Source organism: Mus caroli, chromosome 5 (assembly GCF_900094665.2).
Source record: "Mus caroli chromosome 5, CAROLI_EIJ_v1.1, whole genome shotgun sequence".
NCBI classification, from domain to species: Eukaryota; Metazoa; Chordata; class Mammalia; order Rodentia; family Muridae; genus Mus; species Mus caroli.
In genome coordinates, this window is record NC_034574.1 from 135,495,995 (window position 1) to 135,517,068 (window position 21,074).

Here is a 21,074-nt window from a genome sequence, read left to right on the forward strand (position 1 = left end):
GGGGAGGGGGAGGAGGAGGGACGGGGGAAGGGAGAGGGGCGGGAAAGAACAGGAAGCACTGAGTTGAAGACCTGGCCCAGCAGTTACAAGATCTGTTCTTCTAGACAACCCAGGTTCTGTTCCCAGCACCCACGTGGTAACGCACAGTCGCCTGTAACTCCAGTTCTAAAGAATCCAACACCCTATTCTGACCTTCAGGCACACCCATATGCACCCATGGACACACACACACACACACACACACACACACACACACACTCATTTTTCAAAAAGCAAGCAAAGCACACTAAGGAAGCTGGGCACAGTGGCACGCATCCGCTATCCCAGCTCAGGTGGTGGAGGCAAGCAGATTGAAAACTCAAGTTCAGACCAGCAACTGTTTACCCAGACAGAAAGGAGTGGGAGACACAAGAGGGAACCTGGGGGCTAGAGAAGCACTCCTATTTGGCAATGTCTAGATCCAGTTCTATCCAGATCAACTTCCCAGCACTACCAGCAAAAAACGGAGAAGAAACACACGTGTTATCTTTTTTTTTTTCAGTTGACATTCAAACCCATACACACACACACACACACACACACACACACACACCTCAGGAACCAGGGTCTAGCCAAGTCTAAAACGCAGCGAATCTGACGCAATATATGCAAACCCTGCAGACATCAAGTCAACCTCTGTGACACGGACCAGATGGGAGAAGCCACTCCTGCCCTCCTTGTTCCTGCCTGCCTGAGACATCAGATATCTGTCCACACAGAACAGGTGTGTACCCATTCCCCTGTCAGGCAGAGGGCCGGGGCACACAGAGGCCAAGGAGAGTTGCCTTGCTTTAAAAACCCACAGGCATAGATGGAATAAGCTCAGTCAGCCCCTTGGTCCTGTAGGCTGCTCCATGTCCCTTGCTCCCTAGTCATACACGGCTACTGTAGTAGACAAGGCCAAGTGAAAACATATCTGGCCACGACAGCCAGCTGTAATGGGCAAGCGGATCAAACAGGGCCTTGTCCATTCCAGTTCATCTCTTCCTACTTAGACTCATACTTTCTTCTCCCATTTGTGGATGTGCAGGTGTGTGTGGATGTATGGGTGTGTGGATGTGTACACATGTGTGGGTGTGTATACATGTGTGGGTGTGTGGATGTGTAGACGTGTGGGTGTGTACACGTGTATGGGTGTGTAGGCATGTGTGGATGTGTAGGCATGTATGGATATATGGGTGTGTGGATGTGTAGATGTGTGGGTATGTACACGTGTGTGGGTATGTACACATGTGTGAGTGTGTATACATGTGTGGGTGTGTAGGTATGTATGGATGTATGGGTGTGTGGATGTGTAGACGTGTGGGTGTGTACACTTGTGTGGCTATGTACATGTGTATGGGTGTGTAGACACCTGGATGGGGACACACATGGCACAAATGACCCGTGTCCTACAGGCAAAGGAACCCATCACCTCTAGCCCATGGAAGAAGTTACTTTCCAGGACTCTAAGTTAAGTGGCTACCAACTCGATGGCACAAGGTCTTCACAACGATGGCTTCCAGCAAGCCAGTGGAAGGCCAGAGACTAACATCTGCTTCTGCCCACCAATCACAAATCTGTCCAGCAATACATCTGCCACTCAGTGGCGAAATTCCCAGTTTGTGGGCCACTCATCTAGCCTCAGGCACAGAGCAAAGCTGCAAGAAAGCCTGAAGTCCCTCGGAGGGGGGGCAAGAGAGGTTGGGAGCAGATAAGACGAGTGTTCACCATGCGGTGAAGCACAAGGCTGTACTTACTGTAAGACTGACTGCTTACTTCCGAGGCAAATGGAGAATGGACAGACTTGGGCTGGCCTCTGGCCTGGAAGCCCCCCTCCATCTTCCTGGCTTTGGAAGCTCTTTTGTGTTTACCTTCTCTGGAGGGTTTCAGAGACAAGCCGAGTCCTTTGGCCAGTGCTTTTCTGTCCTTGCCCAGCAGGCTGTCATACTGTGTCAAGAACCTGCCACAGCCCCCACCGGTTTTCGGTTTTCCCCCGGGGCCGTCGGAAAACTTGAAGGGTGACTTCAGCTTGTCTTGTTTTGTGAGGGAGAGGGCTCTGTCTAGCTTGCTTGCCAACTGCTCCTGGTCGCTTGCCATCTTTTTTTTCTTAATCTTTAGCTGGGGAAGGAAAGAAGGTCACAGTTTAAGACATACAACCAAATAGCAAAGTGAGTCTCAGGTCGAGATGCTTAGGAAACTGGGCTAACTACCATCCCATACCCTTTAGACTTGTGGTAAACTGCTTAACTAGCCCTCAGCCCTTCCATCTAAAATGGGGCTATCTGTGTCTGAGCATATCACGAGGCCATCGTGAAGATAGACAACTAGGGAAGTAAGGTCCATGTAACAGGTATTCGGGTCAGTGAGACGGCTCAGCAGGTTGAAGGTACTGGTCACCATGCTTGATGAACTGAGTTCAATTCCCTAGGACCCAGATAATGGAGAAAAAAGACTCTGACTTCTGAGGGTACCTGACACACATGCATACATGAACACACCCATACATCCCCAATCCATATACCCACCCACACTCACACCCACCCACATATGCCCATACCTACCTACCTACCTACCTACCTACCTACCTACCTACACACACACACACACACCCATATACACCCACCCACCCACAACACACGGCCACATCCACACACATTCACATACGCTCACACCCCCACATGCCCATACACACCTACTATACCCGCATTCGCACACCCATATATACCCATACCCACACACCCACACAGGCCCCATACACCCACACATGCCCACACTCATACCCACACCCACGCCTGCACCACCATCCCCCACACAAATAAACAAAGTGGGGAGATAGATGGTGGAGAGATTAAGATCCTGTAATCTTTTTGCAAAGGACCCAAGCTCAGTTCCCAACACACAGCCCCCTGTAACTCCAGCTTCAGGGGACATGACACTCCCATAGGATGCACTAATTTATAGATAACAGAAATAAGTCTTTTTAAAACACAAATACAGCCGGGGGTGGTGGCACATGCCTTTAATCCCAGCACTCGGGGGGCAGGGGGGGTGGGGGAGGCAGAGGCAGGCAGATTTCTGAGTTCGAGGCCAGCCTGGTCTACAGAGTGAGTTCCAGGACAGCCAGGATTACACAGAGAAACCCTGTCTCAAAAAAAACCCACAAATACAATAAATAAAAGCACTTACTAGAAATGCCTTGTCTGGGTCTGGAAAAATAACTGCATGGTTAAGAGCACTGGCTGCTCTTCCAGAGGACCCATGTTCGATTCCTAGCACCCGCAAGGTAGCTCACAGCCATCTATGACTCTAGTTCCAGGAGATGTGACACCCTCTTCTGGTCTCCACGGGCAGTGAACACATGTGGTACACAGGCATACATGCAAGTGAACACCCATACACGTAAAATTTAAAGGTTTTAAAGATGCCTGGCCTAGTAATCACTTATTAAAAGCTGTTGCCATGGCAACAATCCTGGCTGGCACCCGCCTTCCCATCCTGGCTTTCCACAGCCCTGCCTGACAGTGCCTATAGAACTCTGAAGAAGCGGGCTACAGATGGGTTGGAGAAGGTAGCTGGATGAACCAGCCAGGGCTGGAAACAGCCCAGAGTAGGGCAGATCTGCTTTCCGTCTCAGCCTCCCACGGCAGCTGCCGGAGGCTGCTGCTCAGTCGGGACCAGCCTGTCCAACTGAACAGGTCAGAGCTGCCAAGAAAACACCCGCCCGGAGTGTGCCTTGGATGCCTGGACCAGGGAGAATGATTAGAGATTTCACAGATTAAATTTCTCCTTGCACGTTTATCGCCAACGGTAGTCATTTGTTGAAATGAAATGTGCAGTTTCAAAGGCATTAACGCTCTGCCATTTCTGTGCGCTAGCTCTGTATCTTTAATCAGGCAGCGATTGCAGGAGGCAGGGGAGAGGCTGGGATGGTGGTGTTGTTGAGATAATTAACAAAAGCGTCTCTCACCATGACCTGAGAAGAAAAGAGATCCTGGTGTACAAAAACCGGCAATCTTTTTATGCCTTTATTTTACACTCTGATTTATTTAAGATTTTATTTTTCTGAGAGAGGGTCTCACTAGGAAGACCTGGCTGAACTTGTTATATGTAGACCAGGCTGGACCTGCACACACCACCATGACCTGATATCTTTTTTAGTTTAATTTTATTTTTTTGCATATATGTATGGTGGGTGGGTGTGTGTGTGCGCACACATGTGCACATGCACACGCACGCAGGGGACATACATGCATTGAATGCAGACAGAGGAGAGTACCAGTGGATATATTCCTCCTTCCCTCTCTCTACCTTATACACTGAGGCAGGGTTTCTCATTCAAACTAGGACAAGATCCGGAGCTGGCTGTTCTGTCTGCTCTCAACAGCTAACCTCCTAAGATCAGGAATCACAGATCAACCCCCACACACACCAGTGGTTATAGTAACTCCAGTTATTATACTTGAACATCAAATGGTTTACCCACTGAGCCTCTCCATAGCCCCCAAACTAACTACCTCCCCCATCCAGTCCTTTTACGTGACATTTCCCCTCTGATGACAAAAATCAATCAAAAGATCCCCTTCCCACAAGGCTTCATGAGGCAGAACATTAGCATTCAGAATCACGGTCCGTAAGTGCACGGTCTCAAGGCTCTGTAGAGATGAGAAATTACCCCTGCAGAAGTCAGCCTGAATCACAATGGCATCGAGCCCAAGTGCAACAGCAAGGTGCTCATTAAACAATTACACTGCTAAACAACAGAGCTACCGCTATTTGGTTATGCACGTGTGCTCTAACCTTCTGCCTGCTGAAGCGGAAGTCTCAGCGCACGCAACCCGATGTAGCTTTTAGCCCTGCCTCCTCCTCCTGTTCCTTTGCCAGGTCCTTGATCTCCCCCGGGCCTTCCTTCTCTCCCAGCAATGAGGAAGCTAACTCTAACCAGTTCTCTACAGAAGCAGGGCTCAAGAGACCCCCATGGAGAAGGTTGAGTTCTTCAGGTAGGACCTACGGTCCTCCAAGTTGAGACCTTTGTCCCAGTAAGTAAATCCACAAGGCTGAGCTGTTTACTGACCTGACTCATAAAATCAGACGAGGAGTCGTGATCATCCCAGCTCTGGTTCCTGCTGCGGGCTTTCCCCATGCCCATGAGGGCCTCTTGCTCCTCCTCGGGCCCCTTGTGTCTCTTCCTTATCCCCGCTCCCAGATCATAGTCGTCCGATGTCAGCAAGGACTTGCTGCTCAGCCTGAAAGTCAAACACACCATGAGGGTCAGCACCTCGGCCAGGCCACGGGCAAAGGGGAAGGCCAATGCACCCATGTGGCCCTGAAGGGTTGGGCTCTCCAGGTAAAAAGAAGAAAGGGTGGTGGATGCCAGGATAATCAGTGTGGGGAGACAGGTTAATGCTAGTGAATGGTGTGCACAGAGAGAAGGGGAAAAGAAACAGAACCTTCAAGTCAGCATCCTCCTTCAGCCTCTCCCTGATGGGGTGACTGACAGACAGACAGACAGACACACACACACACACAGACACACACAGAGTAAGTCATATCTTTACCAAAATTGCACCAAGAGCTAAGTTTAGGAAATCTTAAGGTCACCTAATCTACACACAGAGAGATGGGAGGAAGGGGGAGGCCTACATTAGCCCCCTTGTCTGAAGAACAGGGACACAGAGACAAGTTTCTCTCAATTTGTGAATCTGCCTTGATTCCCAAATGCTGGGGTAATAACAGGTCTGGGCCACCGCACCCCACCGCTTTGTGCACGCTAGCCAGTCACTGTACGTGGCGCGCTCTAGCCCCAGAGTACTCATGACTGGCTTTGGGGGCTTTTTTTTTTTTTTCCTGGTTTGGTTTTGATTTTGTTTTTGTTTTAAACACATGAGGAAGCTGAAACTGGAGGCTCAGAAAAGCTAATGCCTGACCAAAGTCACAGGAGGGGAGGGGCCAGGACCCCATCAATAAGCTTAGTATAATCGGTAACACATTTCGGGTTACTGGGCCTGCATTGTTGATGACCCCGGCTGCTTTATCTATTTCCCATCATTTCTTGTTCACCGTCTCCTGCTGCTGGTGGTGGACATATGTTCACCTCTCGTTCTTCTTCCAGTCAGGAACATCCAAGGTTAACTATAAGACGCCGCCGCAAGACGGGGGCCATTCTCTCATGACAAGACCACGACCATCCTACTACTTTGCCTATGGCCGCTCCAAGACAACTTTTTGTTTCCAAGCACTTGAAACAAGCACCTAGAATCCACCCACTCTGATGTTCCAACCCCTTTCCTGAAGTACCTCATCTGGCCTGCTTACAGGTATGCAGGGAGGCTGAGCCCATCTGGCAGATGCCTAGCCCTGGAGAAAAAGAGCCCTCATCCCAGCCAGCAATCAAGACAACCTCAGGAGGACCCCTCTGAAATGGCTGCCGTGCCACCCAAAGGACCTTATCCCCAGAGAGCAGCCCTGGTCTCCTGTGGGATCCCAGGAGGACAGTGTTGTATCCAGACTGTCCTAGAAGCCTGGAGTTGAATGGTACTTCCGGTAGGGAGGAGCCATGGAAAGAAGCAGAAGTTTGTCTCCAATGGTGAGGAAGTGGGTGGGGCAGAAGGCGGGGCCAAGAGTTCGGGTTAGAGTTAAGCCACTGAGGGTTTTTCCACTCTCCTCTTGCCTCACCCTCCTGGCCAGGGCAGCACTCCGGGCTCCCTGGGAGCTGCCGTTCAGGGATCAGAACGCCAGGCACGACCAGGTCCCCTGGCGCCCAGCGGTGGGCGCCGTCAAGGGGGGCCCTGCTCCTCCCCTCCGAGCTGGGTACCAGTCAGTCCGCAACCCACCGAGGGGAGGGGCCAGCCTTACTTTCCGCTACTGCTGTGGCTCTTCCCTCTCTTGCAGGGGGGCGACAGGGCGCTCGGGGTGTGGGTCCGTTTCCTCGGCCTGCCAGGGCCTCTGCGTGCCAGGCTTCTATGGGCATCCTCGTGCCTGTCCCTTAAAAAGAATTCACAGGCTCGGCTAGGAACCTGGGGTGGGCGGGAAGCGGAGTGGGGCACTTGGGTCCACGCACACACCTGACCACTACCAAAGTCGACCTACCGACCAGCTATCCAGGATGGGGCACAAACTGGGGAGAGAGACACTCACCCTGAGTCCCGGCGTCTCTGGAGCTTGACCAACTCCCGCTGTTTCTCTTTGTACCGTCGCTGGACCTCTGCCAGCCGCATCCGGAAGTCCAGCTCTAGCGCATCCATGTCCTCCAAGGAAGATTTCATAGCAAACATCTGCAAGGGGTAGCGGGAGGAGAGAGAGGGAGACAAATGAGGAGGAGGATGCTGTCTGCTGATGCTTGAATCCCATTGCTGCCCCCTATTCTGCTTGGTTTGCTTCAGAGACAATGTCTCATGTAGCCCAGGTTGGCCTTCAACGTCTAATCTTCCAGTCTCTTCTTCCTGAGATCACAGGTGAACACCACCGTGTGCAGTTTCTCCGAGGCTGGGCTCAAACTTAGGGTTTCTGGTATTACACTTGGAGTTCAGGTTGGTGTGGAATTCACTAAGTAGCCTCGCCTGGCCTGGAACTCTCATATCCTCCTGTCTTAGCCTTGCACTTGCTGTTGCCTAATGCCAACCTTGCTGAGTAGTACCCACACTTAAGATGACACGACTAAACACTACCCAGAAGTAATGGTCTAATGAGATAAATAACAAGTGCGTTATTTACACACGCAGGTTCGAAGTCTGTCCTTAGAGCTACCTGAGACCACAAAGGCAGGAATGGGTAGTCCCAGGCCTCATTTCCATTATGCTTTCATGCTGATCCATCACACAGTACCCACAGGACAGGCCTGACACCGTGTGAGAACGATAGGAAAGCCAAGAGAGGGGAGATGACCGACTGAGGGCCACATAGCAAAAAGGTGAAGGTAGCTGGATGGTCGGATCCTGCCCATCCGCCTCTGCCTCTCAGGCCTCCGGGAGGAAGGGAGGACAAGGGCTCACCCGCTCTTCCTTCTTCTGCATCCAGCTATATTTCTTGTTGGAGTTCAGTTCACGCGGAAGCCGCAGGTTCTTGAGTGGGTCTGAGAAGGGGCTCTCCAGCACCTCCTTCAGCATGTGGCTGCTGGCTGCCAGCAGGCTTTCGAGGGAGGGTCGCACCACCAGGTTTGGCTCTGGATCTGGGGAAGGGAGAGAGGCCAGGGAGTCAGTGCTGGGACCTGACCACAGGCAAGATGGCCGTACCCACGCAACCAGCCATCAAGAGGCCAGACCAAACTCCCAGATACTATAGTCAGCCCTGGCTCTGGGCCACACAGCCACACAGCATTGTGGTCTACTGCACTGTGTGTGAAAGGCCAGGAATACCTCTGAGGAACCAAACACTGGCAGAGGTTCCTTCCCAGGACAATGGATATCCCCACGTGTCTCTACTTGATTTCTCCTTAGTGAATATGTTGTGTGTCAGAAAATAGGTCTAGGGAACCAGGTGTGGTTCACACCCTTCACCCCAGCAGGAGGACTGGGTTCAGGCTATATAGAGACCCTCTTCCAAACAAACATAAATTCCAGGGAGGGGGGAAGCACAAATGGCTGGAGACAGCTCAGCGGGTAGGGGGACATTCTGCTCTTAAAGGGGACCTGGGTTTAATACCCGTCACTTAGGCACCTCGCAGCCGCCTGTAACTCCAGCTCCTGAGAGATCCAACCCCCTGCACCAGCACTCACATACACACAGTACACACACACACACACTTAAAATTGTGTGTGTGTGTGTGTGTGTGTGTGTGTATTGAGAGGCAGAAGCAGGTGGCTCTCTAGTAGTTCAAGACTAGCCTGGTCTATAAAGTGAGTTCCAGCACAGCCAGGGCTACACAGAGAAACCCTTTGAGGAGGAGGAGGTGGGGAGGGGGAAGAGGAAGAAGAAGAAAAGAGAGAGAATAAAAAACACAAACTTGACTAGAAGTAGTTGGGTGAGGCTAGGCTTACTGTGCTCACATCCCCAGGACGTGGGTAAAGCCCAGCACAGTAACACATTCACAGTTCCAGTGTTCCTAAGCGGAGTCAGGAGTCAGGCAGAGGAAATTTCCCAGAAGTCCTAAGAACCAGCTACCTGGCATGGCCTGTGGCAAGCAGGATGTGATGGGAAAAGAGACCCCAGAGATTGTTTTCAGTCCTCCACACACGTGCCACGGCATGTGCACCTAACACTAACACACATGTGCATGCACACACATACACACACAAAAACATGTATCTTAAAAAGCAGAAATCAAGGAGAAAGGTGTAATGCCCCAACACGTACAGGTCTCCTCTGGGGGAGGATGTGACCCCGTGTGTGCTAGAGTTCAGGAATGTACTCTCTCTCTCCTGTTCCAACATTCCTAACACACCCAGCCTCCCGTATAAATACTAAAACACAGTGGAGGGCTGGGGATGTTGGCTCAGTCGATAATGTGCTTGCCCAGCAAGCACTGAGCCTGAGGTTCAATTCCCGGCACCATATAAAAAGGCATACTGGCCCATAACCATAATCTCAGTACCCCGGAAGCAAAGGCAGGGGGGTCAGGAATTCAAGGTCATCCTTTGTTGCATAAGGAGCTGGGGCTTCCTGAGCTCTGTGAGACCATGTCTGGCTAAATTCAGCTAGGGCTGCCTCAAACTCACAGGCCTCTTGCTTCAGCCTCCTAAGTGCTAGGATTAGAGACTTGCAACCACCATGCCTTACTATTTTAATTATATTTTTATTTTAACTGATTGCTATGTCTTCGAGTGTGTATGTGCGCGTGTATATGTATGAAAGAGAAACAGAGAGAAAGAAAATGTGCTATATACACAACAGTGTGTATGCGGAGGTCAAAGAACAACTTCCAGGAATTGGTTCTCTACTTCCATCCTGAGTCATAGAGAATCGAACCCAGATCTTCAGGCTTAGCAGCAAGCACCTCCCTCACTGAGCTGTCTCTTTAAGTTCACTTTGCATTTTCGAACTGATATTTTTTTTCCAGTCTAAAAGTTAACCAGTTTTGCATGCTTGAGAAAGAAATGCAAACCTCCCTCCGTGTCTGAAGGCCTAGAGGGTGAGCATGAGTCATCCCAGCCCGTAAACAATGATCAGGCTCCACAGCCCTGTTCCTAATGCAGGATGGACTCCTCTGCTGGGGACTGTCCTGTACAAGCTCCATCAATCACTGAAGCCTCCCTGGCTCTCCCCACTAGATGGCAACAGTGTCCTCCTGAACCGGTTACAACCAGAATTACTGCTGCCAACAGAGGTGACAAAAAAAAAAAAAACACCTCCTCCTCCGCTCATTGAAAAATCAGTGGCTTGGAGTTTTGTTTTAATTTTTATTTATATAATCATTGAATTTTTATTTTGTTTTGTTATTTTGTTTTTACTCTGGCTGACCTGGGACTCACTAGGTAAACCAGGCTGGTCTTGGACTCCTAAAGATGTCTCCATTTCTATTTTGTTTTTAAGACAGCACCTCATGTAGTCAAGGCTAGCCTGGACACAAGAGAGTGACTTTGAACCCCAGACACTCTGGGTTCTGCCGGGTGACAGGCTATCCCACCACACCTGGCTTATACACAACAAGAGATGGACCCAGGGCTCTGTGTGGCACCCACTGTACCCCGAGCTACAGCTTCAGACCTCCTTGCTTTACAACAGAGTTCTTCAGACTGGCTCTCACAGCTGCAATCACAGCCCTGCGCCGCCCAGCGGGAGGGCTTTATGCTTCTGTGTTGGGTTGTGAGCTAAGCCATCTCTCCAGCCCAGGTTTTATTTGTAAAATAAATGAACTCCGTGCAGCAGTGAACCCACCAGGTTCCTAGCACATCAGACTGAAGTGGGCCAGCCTGTTCTGCCCCACCCCTATGGCTTCAGCATCCTCTTGGGGGCAGAGGATGGTGGAAACCAAATTAAAGAAGGGGACTGCTGTTTGCCTGCTCCTTCTCCCTTCACACATCCAGCCTGGTTGGTCCAAAGCGCACCAGAAGACACCTTCCAAGCCAGACCCCAAACTTAGCAAATTGGATGTGAATCCCAGTCATCTTGAGAGCCTCCTGCTGCAGCCTGCTAAATACCAGCATGGCAGGTATGCGACATTCCAACCAACCAGGCGCAGGAGGCGTGGCCTATGTACAATGGTTTCTACAGAGGGTAGAGGTTATTAGGGCAGGCCCTAACTTAATATATATATATGGTACCTTCCAGAGGGAGTCAAAGTCTAAAAACAAAGACAAGCAAAGGTCAGGCATCTACAAACAGAAGAAAAATGACTGGCTAGGTCTACAGCATATTTACAATCCCAACACTCAGGAAGACAAGGCAGGGGAATTGCTCCAACTCCTAGACCAACATGGGCTTCGTATCTGTCTTTAAAATAAAAAAAAAAATAAAAAGAATAAAAGAAACTCTCGGGGCTGGTGAGATGGCTCAGTGGGTAAGAGCACCCGACTGCTCTTCCGAAGGTCCAGAGTTCAAATCCCAGCAACCACATGGTGGCTCACAACCATCCGTAACGAGATCTGGCTCCCTCTTCTGGAGTGTCTGAAGACAGCTACAGTGTACTTACATACAATAAATAATAAATAAATCTTTAAAAAAAAAAAAAGAAACTCTCTACTCAAAGGGGCCCAGGCACACATACATCAGCTTGTGGCTGTCACTACTAGGGGGTGACTGAGAGATGGGTCCAGATGTTGCTCATGGCTGACCTTTGATTTGGGGGTTTGTCACTAGTGGAACTGGGAGAGATTCCTCAAAAAGCAACAGGGGTCCAGTGTAGAGGTGCATGAAAGCAGCCCCTGTTCCCCAACAAAAGGACTTCCTCTGTGTGTGCACATGTGTGCAGGTGCATGCATGTGAGTGCATGCATACATGTGTGTGCGTTTGTGTGTGCATGTGTGCATTCATGTGAGTGGCCCCACCCCTACGGAACACACCAAGTCAGGTGTCAGTCTCCCTCCTTATTTGAGAAAGGATGTCTTATTCTTGTGTATACACCAGGCTCAAAGGGCACTGAACTCCTGGAATGCTTCTCCTTCTGCCTCCAATTCTGTTGGAGCAACCAAGGAATTTCAGAGGCATGTACGCCTAGCTAGCTTCAGATGGGTTCTAGGGATCTTCACACTCAAGCAACAGGGCGTTCCCCTTGGTGCCTACTCCCCAGGCTTTTTGTACTAAAAAGCATGAACCCCAGTGGGCCCAGGATGAGGTGTCTCAGAGTTCTTCCTAGGACTTCTGGGAAAGATACAGACTCAGCCCAGCTGAGCAGGCCAGCAGGCATGGGAGGAACTCCTGGAAGCCTCAGTGAGGAGAAGGAGCCTGGCAAAAAAAAACGAGGTCAACAGAGAAAAGTAGAACAGGAGACAGAGGCGGAAAAAGGAAGAACCAACCAGATAATCACAGGAGAAAAAGACTCAAGACGACTTAAGTACCCAGACTCTACCTAATGTTAGGTCCTGATTGCTCAACTTTGGTTCCAAGAGCATTTAAATTCTCTTTTTTTTTTTTTTGGGGGGGGGGGAATTGCAGAGGATCTAACAGAGCCGCAGCACACACGTGGAACTCAGACAACATCTTTTGCGAATCAGTTTTCCTCTGCTACTACACAGGTGCCGGGGCTCGAGATAGGGGCCTTTTTACCCACAGTCACCCCTCTTGCTGCCAACATCCCACCCACCCGCTCAAAACTCTTGCTTTTATAAGACACATCATACCAGGGGGAGGGGGTGGGCCTGGGGGGGCTTAAGTCCATCACAATGGCACCTCTGGTTATACACATTTCTCATGCCTCCTAGCTCCACTTCAATACTGGACATGGGACCCATGGTCAATGGCTAAAGCAAGCACTCTACTGTCCCAACTGACACTTGAACCAGGAAGGGGACTATTTATTTACTTATTTAATTTGCACTTCTGGGGATGATACCAAGACCCTCTGGCTAGACAGGGGCTCTACCACTGAGCCACGCCCCCAGCCCCTCACTGGGGGATTCTAGGCAGGGGCTCTACCACTGAGCCACTCCCCCAGCCCCTGACTGGGGGATTCTAGACAGGGGCTCTACCACTGAGCCACGCCCCCAGCCCCTCACTGGGGGATTCTAGGCAGGGGCTCTACCACTGAGCCACGCCCCCAGCCCCTCACTGGGGGATTCTAGGCAGGGGCTCTACCACTGAGCCATACCCCAGCCCCTCCCTAGGGCATTCTAGGCAGAGGCTCTACCACTGAGCCACGCCCCCAGCTCCTCACTNACCCCAGCCCCTCCCTAGGGCATTCTAGGCAGAGGCTCTACCACTGAGCCACGCCCCCAGCTCCTCACTGGGGGATTCTAGGCAGAGGCTCTACCACTGAGCCAGCCCCAGCCTTCTTTTCACTTTTTATGGTGAGAACAGGGTCTTGATTAGTTGCCTAGGCTGGCCTTCTATTCTCTAATGGCCTTAAACTCACAATCCTCCTGCCCCAGGCTCCCATGTAGCTGGGATGGATGTACGGTAGCCTATGCCACCAAGCCTTATTTTATAATTAAAAGCAAAAACAGAACAAAACAAACAAACAAAAAAATCTCTGAATAAAACATATTCTGGCGATCTTTGAAGTTTTTAAGGAAAAAACAACAACAACCTAAATGTGTAAATCTACTCTGAAGATCTGGGTAGCTCAGACCAGGTTGGCCTAACTAGAACCACAGAGATAGGCCTGGGCCTCCAGGTTCAGACACTGAGCTCTGGAACAGGCAAGTCATAGCTCAGGAATGCTGAGATTAAAGGCGTGCACCCCCACCACTGAATAAGGGTCTTGGAAGCCTTCAGCCCAATGCTTACCTGCAGCCTCCTGGCCCCTCCGGTCCAGCTCCAGCTCAGCTATCTCACTCAGGAGGGTGATGCCCTGCAGAAAGCTGTGTTCCAGGACGAGGCTGGGGGCTGTGTCCAGCTTCTCCCCGGCTGGGACTCCAGGACCCAAGGAGGGCAGAGGCCTGGCTTGGGGCAGCTCGGCTGCAGCTGCCAGTGCGTTCATGCCGGCCAGTGGGTCATCCAGGCCAGGCAGGACGGATTCAGAGTGGGTCTCTTCCAGATAGCAGGTACTGGCAGGGGCAGGCGCAGCCTCCTGGGCCTCCAGGTTGAGACACTGGCCCTCTGGGACAGGCAAGTCACAGTCTGAGAGCTCAAGGCTGGGCTGAGGCTCAGTCAAAGATGGCTGGGGCAGACTGTCCTCAGGCCCTGCCTCTGTGGTGGGCTCCTCCATCGGCACATCCAGGGGCACCTCCACCGGCTCTTCCTTAGTCTCTACCAGTGGCTCGGGTGTCAGCTGTGTCCCCAACTCCAGGGCAGTCATGCGGGGCTCTGTCCTACTCGGCAGTTCGATCTGCGGCTCGGCAACCTGTGCAAAGTCTGAAACTTCACAGGGCTCCCGGCAGCCCGGACCTGCTGTGCTCAACGCCTGGGCCTCAAGAGGACTACCTGCACAGCCACCTGCGGGGCTCGCGGCCACCATGGTCTCTGGGATGGGCAGGGCCAATGGTGACTCAAGGGGAGGCAGCTCTGTGGGGCCCTCTTCGATATCCTCAACTTCAGCCTTCACCTCCCGGTCGGCCAGCTGCTCCTCCTCTGGGCTGTCCCGAGGTGGCTCTGGGATCTTGGAGGGTGACAGGCAGATGGGCTTGTCTTCAGGAGACAGTGCCAGGCGCTCGGGCCCATCAGCCGGGAGTGGCACATCTGGGGCAAGGCCATCGGCATCAGAGGCCGCAGCGGGTTGCAGCAGGAAGGGGTAGGGTCGCCCGTAGTGCGGCGGCAGGGCTTGGAATGGATACCTGGGAGGAATATCTGTCAAGGACAGAAGATGTCAGTGAAGGAGGCTCCCCAAGGCTCTGTTCCCTAATTGACAAGCTGCAGGGTAGGGAGCAGTGGTCCCCTGCCTCACCTCCATTGCCCTCTGAAATAACCCAGGACCCTTCTACATGTCTGACTGAGCCTTGAGAGCAAAGTCAGCGGCCACCTTCTTGTCCTCATGAAGATGAATCAAGACTGGACCAGAAAGGGGCTGGCGAGATGGCTCAGTGGTTAAGGGCACTGACTGCTCTTCCAAAAGTCCTAAGTTCAATTCCCACATGGTGACTCACAACCACCCCTAATGAGATCTGACACCCTCTTCTGGTATGTCTGAAGTAAGCTAGAGTACTTATGCATAATAATAAAAAAATCTTTAAAAAAAAAAAAAAAGACTGAACCAGAAGCTTAAACAAGCTCTATGAAGATCTGTCAGTCAGCCCAGGCGGTATCTCACACCAATAAGGCATGTGTTCAAAACTCTCATGGCAGCACATGCCTTTAATCCCAGCACTGTGAGTTCAAGGCCAGCCTAGGCTACATTGGGAGACACCGTCTCAAAACACAACAGAGCAAAATCCTTCACAGTAATACAGTTTAACCCTCAGTGTTAGGGCCGGCTGGAATGACGGAGGCAGCTTTAAGCCTGACACACACCTGGGCAGTGCCCAGCAGGAGGAGCCTAGGGAACGAAGCACACATGTGCCGGCGTGTGCTCCAGGCCAGGCATGCATCAACCCTTAGCATAGCATCACACCAAAGGGCTCCAGAGCGGGGCAGTCCCCGTGCAACAGGGCACTGAACCCAATCCTCCCAAATATAACTTCACAGTGTTCACGGTCCCCAGAAATGCAGACATATACCTAAAAGCCACCTGCGGCTAGTCCTGATGACTACCAGGCGCTGGGACAGCATGTGTGAGGGTCAAGGAGACTGCCCAGATGGGAACCGCTGATGTTCCCAGGGTGACTACATACGGAGTTCCCAGGTCTGGCTTTTTGCTGTGCCCTGAGCATCCTGCAGGGATACTATCAGGCCTATGTCTCCTGCACTCCACTTACAAGGGACCGAGAAGAAATCTCAGTTGCATTCGTTTCAGAGTTGGGCAGTGGGCTCTACAGAGTACTCAGTAAGAGGGGCTGAGTGAATGAATGAATGAATGAATGAAGCCAGTGGATAAATGAGTGAGCCAGCAAATGACTGAATGAACGAGCATATGAACAGACAAGCTGAGAGGGGAAACCAAGCCAATGAGCACTCAGGAATGCAGTGTCCCAGGGCAAGGCAGCCGTTGTCCTACACTCCCACCTGTGAACAGGGCCTGGAACGGACTGGGCGTCTCCTTCTCCAACTCCAGGTCTTTCTTCTCCACCACGTTCTCGGGAGCCTCTTCCTTTCGGGTGAGCCCAGGGGTAGGAGGTGGGGAGGCAGGTGGTGGGCTGCTGGGGTGTGAGCTAGGTGTGGCGGGGTAGGTATAGGCTGGAGGCTTAGACACATCCTCCACCTTCTGGATGACCTTGGCCTTCAGAGAGGTCACGGGGGAGGCTCGGGGAGACGGGGGTGGGCTCACGGCCTTGCCGTGGCTGCCTGCTGGGCCGTTGGCCAGGCCGGCAGACTTTCGAGGCAGAAGCCCAGGGCCTGTGGCACTCAGGCCAGCCTTGCCCGTGGTCTCCAGGCTCCTCTTGCTAATCTTCTCCTCCATCTCCGTTCGATGCTCTTGTGCTTTCAACCGCTCCTGCTAAGGAACGGGAGAATGGGTGGGGTTGGCATTGCGGGACCCATCGCCTGCCCAGTCCCCGGTGCTTTCCACTCCAGAAAATATCAGGTAAGATCCAAGGTCCAGGCCACCCAGCCCTCCCCACCCCAAGGTAATCAATCCACCACAGAATTCTACCATGGTGAGCATGTAATAAACGTGATGTTCTACAGAACCCGGAGAGCGGGTTCTATAGAACCCACAGAGCCCTGGGTGGTACGAGGAGGAACCATGGCCTAAAACTCCTTGACACCATGCAGGCAGAGACTTCCATCAGGACCCTGGCCCAGCTGGGCCCCTCACTGTAAAAGCAATTAGCAATAATGGGAGAACCCACACCCTGGCACTTAGTGCTTAGTACCTACTCAGTACTAAGTCTCATCATGCAAGCACCTCAGTAGGGAGCAGGAAATCACTGGGGCATTTATTTGACAGCAACATGAGAAACCTAGCTCTACGATAAGCAGTACTTACAGGGCCCCCAGCAGCTAGTACCCAAAACATAAGACCACTCTGCACACTTGCCACTCCCGTGGCCCCCTGGACCTGAGGACTGAGTAACTAACTACTAGTACTCCTACTTCCTGGAAGCAGACCATGGAAGTAACTATCCAAAGACAGAGAGGATCCTCTGAGACCCCTTGGGTGTTCCGTACAAACATCTCCAATCCACAGGTCAACTCCCCCACTCCACTTCCATTCTCCCTCTTGTTCCCACCCAGCTCACTCTGGCCCACAGATATTTTATGTTTCTCATTACAGATGGTTGAGTCACCATGTGGTTGCTGGGATTTGAACTCGTGACCTCCAGAAGAGCAGTCAGTGCTCTTGAGCGCTGAGCCATCTCACCAGCCCCACAGGTCAACTCTTGTCTTGTTTTTTTCCACTGCTCATGGGGTGCTGTGCTGGGTGCCATCCATGACAACCAGGGTCTCTGCTCAGATGCTTCCTCCCACAGGGAGCCCTTCCTGACTGCCACTATCTTCAGGCGGTGTGGCTTAGGGCATCTGCCTCCCACCACGGGGCACCACGGGGCACCATGGGGCCAGGACTCACCACCAGCTGTGCGCTCCGTTGCAGCTCCAGGGCCTGGGCCGCCTGCTGTTGCAGGTAGAGCAGTTCTTGCTGCCTCAAAAAGTGCTGCTGAGAGAAGAGCTGCAGCTGCTGAGCATGGTGCAGTGGGCTGCGGCCCGGCGGGTACAGGGCCGGCCAGAGGGGCGGCACCGCCGCGCGCTCCATCAGCTCTGCTGCGGAGACAGACAACAGGGGGCTACACCATAGCCTCCATTCCTGTGCAGGCTCCCACCCAGTTTCCAGAGGGAGACACTGAGATCCGATGCAGACACAATAAACATGGCTTCCTCACCCTACACTAATGGGTACCGCAGCGCTGCCCGAACCCCCACATAGAATGGAGCCTGCCAACCTGCCACCATGGGAACCACACACTCCGTGGTCTGCAGAGTGAGCCCCAAAAGGGACAGGGACACCCAGATGACCCTAACTGAATTCTCATGGAATTCCCAAGACACAACTGAGGTTCAGGCTTCCCTGGACGCCCTTGTCCCCACCCCATATACAGAGCTGTTCCATCCCTATGGGTGGCCAGGAAAGTCCCTGGCTGTGACTCAAGGGTCACTTACCAAAATGAGGCAGGTGATCACTAGGGATAACCACCAGCTGGCCAGACTGGGGGTCCCTGACGAACTGGTAAGCTGACGGCAAGGAGCCCCCTAAGCCAGGTGGAAATGCAGGGGCCATGCCCTGGTGCAAAGAGGGGGGTCCCAGGCCTAGGGGGAGAAAGCCAAATTTATACAAATGTCAGGAGAGTCTCAGCCCGCTGACAGCACCATAGTCCGTGATGTCCACTGAGAACCCCAAAAGGAACCTTAAGAGTTCAGGCAGACTGGGGACATGTACGTCACTCCGACCTTACTGGGAGTCAGAGAAAGACTAACTTGGTCCCAGTCTTCCCTCGAGGAATGAAACCCTGTAAAGCTACACTCACCATAAGGGTGTCCGGCAAGCCACATGGATGTACTACCCGAGCGAGGCAACCAGGGGTTCGTGGCCAAATGAGCAGCAGGATCAGCAGACCAGCGTCCCGAGCCTGCCAGCGTTGGGCCACCAGTCACCATGAGGTTGGGGTTCAGACCATTGGGAGCGCAGCTGGTGGGGTGTAGACGGGCCAAATCAGCCAGCTCCTTACTTTCTCTGCAAAGAGAAACAGTATGGGAACAGCTGGTAGCCTAGGGATGGGGGAGTGGGGTGAACGAGAGCCACAGCCCAGGGAGCTGACAGGCACGTAGCGCGAGCCTGGGAACAGCTAAGGGTCTTCACCAGTGCCTGGAGGGACCTTGAGTCACGCGGTCAGACAAGCCTAAGGTGACTACTGGCTTTCAAGGACCATGGTGGAGGGAGCGCAGAGGTCACCTCAACACCCCTACTCCAGAAGCCCCCAGCCCGCGCTCTCGGGCCCCAACGTCCTCACCGGAGCAACTTCTCCTGGTCCCGGTCCAGCCGTGTCCCTAGCAGCCGATCCTCCCGATGCCTGGCTCGATCACACTCATCATCAGTCCGGCCATGCCCTGGAGGCCAAAGGTGGCAGTGAGTCCCCAGCCAGCAGTGGTCCAGACTCCTATGACACCTCTCACAACCTCTCCCCCCACCCCGCCCCCCACGCATATCCTACAGAACCCTCTGGCAACCCCAGCAACAGTCCTTTAGGACCCTTGAACCCCACTGAGGGATCCTTGGCCCCAAAACTTCCCAACCATCCCTCCCATCCCAGAAGCCTGTCTGTCACTCTCACCTGTGATCACACTAGCAGACACAAGTTTAAACACAATAAAAATCTATCAAACAGGCACAGTGGGGCATGCCTTTAACCCCAGCAAAAAAAGGGGGGGTGGGGGGGGCAAAGAGGAGGCTGAAGACCAGAGTTCAAGTTTAATCATCTAAACCTCATAGAGAGACCTGGACTCCTGCAAGATGCCCTCTGATCTCCACGTGTGCAGCTCCCATGCCTACGCCCATACGTGTACATGAACACACAAAGCTCATGCCATTCTCGTTCATCTTTATTTTATGCATGTACGTGGCGTGCCTATGTGTGTATATGCTACACTCATGTCTGCGTGATGTGCTAGAGGAGCCCAGAGAAGGATGTTGGGTCCTCCTTCACAACAAGCCCTAGAGGCCACTGAATCATCTCTGCAGCCCAAAGAAATGAACTTAAAAATTAAAACTGACAGGGAGACTCAGCAAGAAAAGGTGCTTGCGGCCAAGCCTGAGGACCTGAGTTCAATTCCCGGAACTCACGTACTGGAAGGAGGGGAACCAGCTCCTAGTGGCTGTCTTCTGTCCTTGCCACATATAAGGTAACATGGTAACATGTCCACGTGTATACATACATACACACACACATACACACATGCGCGCACATGCACACACACACACATAGGCATGCAATCAACAAACAAATGGTACAGAGAAGATGCTGGGAATGCAGTTCAGCTGGCAAACCCGCTTACCTAGCAGCCCAAGGTTCTACCCGCCCTGTAGAGGGATGCCAAGTATACACACAGAAAAGGATTTTAAATTCAAGGTTATCCTTGGCTACATAGCAAATTAAAGCCAATTTGGGCTATGTTGTGAGCCTCTGTCTCAGTAAATAAATAAACTGATCAAAGTAGTCGGCCTTAGCCTGGCCCAGCAATGTCTCAGGTGACAGAGACTGCCAACACAGATGGCTTCGGAGTCCCACTGAGGACCCTGTCTGGGTACCCTTGACAGGGTCTACAGTAGGCCATATTCAGGACCCTCACAGGTGGCCCCACTTGAGCTCCTGCACCCCCACCTATCTCCCTGCGCCCCGAAAACTTCAGAGTCCTGAAGAGCACTGTCCCCGCCCAAGACAAGCTCAGAGTCTGGCAGAGCCTTCTGGTCTCCTGGGGAAGATGGAGATGCAGCCATCCAGAGCCTCAGAAGAGCTAGGATAGAGTGTAGCCACATAAGCGGGGGATGGGAGCTGAGAGAGAGCCCAGACGGCCTAGACAGCCCAGAATCAAACGTGCTAGAGAGACAGCCAAGTGGCTCCTATGGGACAGGGCCAGTCCCCAGAGGCAGAGAGAGTAGGGCCAGGAAGTCTTCCTGAAATGACGCTCAGGGTTGCCTAGAGCACCTAAAAACCAGGCCAACACAGGAGAACCCCGACCAATGTTAAGTGGTGAGAGTGGACAGAAGTGGGTCAGGGAGGGAGGTGGCTCTGGTCCCCAAGGGTCCTCTTCCCCGAGCCACAGCCATCAAGCTCTTAACTTACGGGTTACAGTGACAGGATGAATGAGGAAAGGAAGGTGAGGGAGGGGAAACGGAAGTAAGAGCATTGCCACCTGCAGGTGGGGGCAGAGGAGGGGCGGCCCGGCCAGAACACCCCTTGCCTCTGGGGCCCTGGAGTTCTCCCTCTGACTGGTCCCTCCTG

At 52.5% G+C, this 21,074-nt stretch overlaps 1 protein-coding gene across 9 annotated transcripts in view; it reads right to left on the reverse strand.

The window, feature by feature from the left end:
* The window catches only part of Tnrc18 (trinucleotide repeat containing 18), a 93,972-nt gene that overhangs the window by 34,206 nt on the left and 38,692 nt on the right, over positions 1-21,074 (reverse strand). For 4 of the 9 annotated variants that reach the window (XM_021161706.2, XM_029477002.1, XM_021161705.2 and 1 more), the window contains 11 exons: positions 19,086-19,182; positions 18,603-18,808; positions 18,238-18,384; positions 17,651-17,841; positions 16,147-16,576; positions 13,837-14,835; positions 8,010-8,185; positions 7,156-7,292; positions 6,874-7,002; positions 5,093-5,264; positions 1,779-2,139 (listed from right to left, as the gene is read on the reverse strand). In XM_021161706.2, the coding sequence (XP_021017365.1) occupies positions 1,779-2,139; positions 5,093-5,264; positions 6,874-7,002; positions 7,156-7,292; positions 8,010-8,185; positions 13,837-14,835; positions 16,147-16,576; positions 17,651-17,841; positions 18,238-18,384; positions 18,603-18,808; positions 19,086-19,182 (3,045 nt within the window). The remainder of the gene's footprint in view (positions 1-1,778; positions 2,140-5,092; positions 5,265-6,873; positions 7,003-7,155; positions 7,293-8,009; positions 8,186-13,836; positions 14,836-16,146; positions 16,577-17,650; positions 17,842-18,237; positions 18,385-18,602; positions 18,809-19,085; positions 19,183-21,074) is intronic. The other 5 variants (XM_029477004.1, XM_029477008.1, XM_029477005.1 and 2 more) reach the window with 4 other exon arrangements.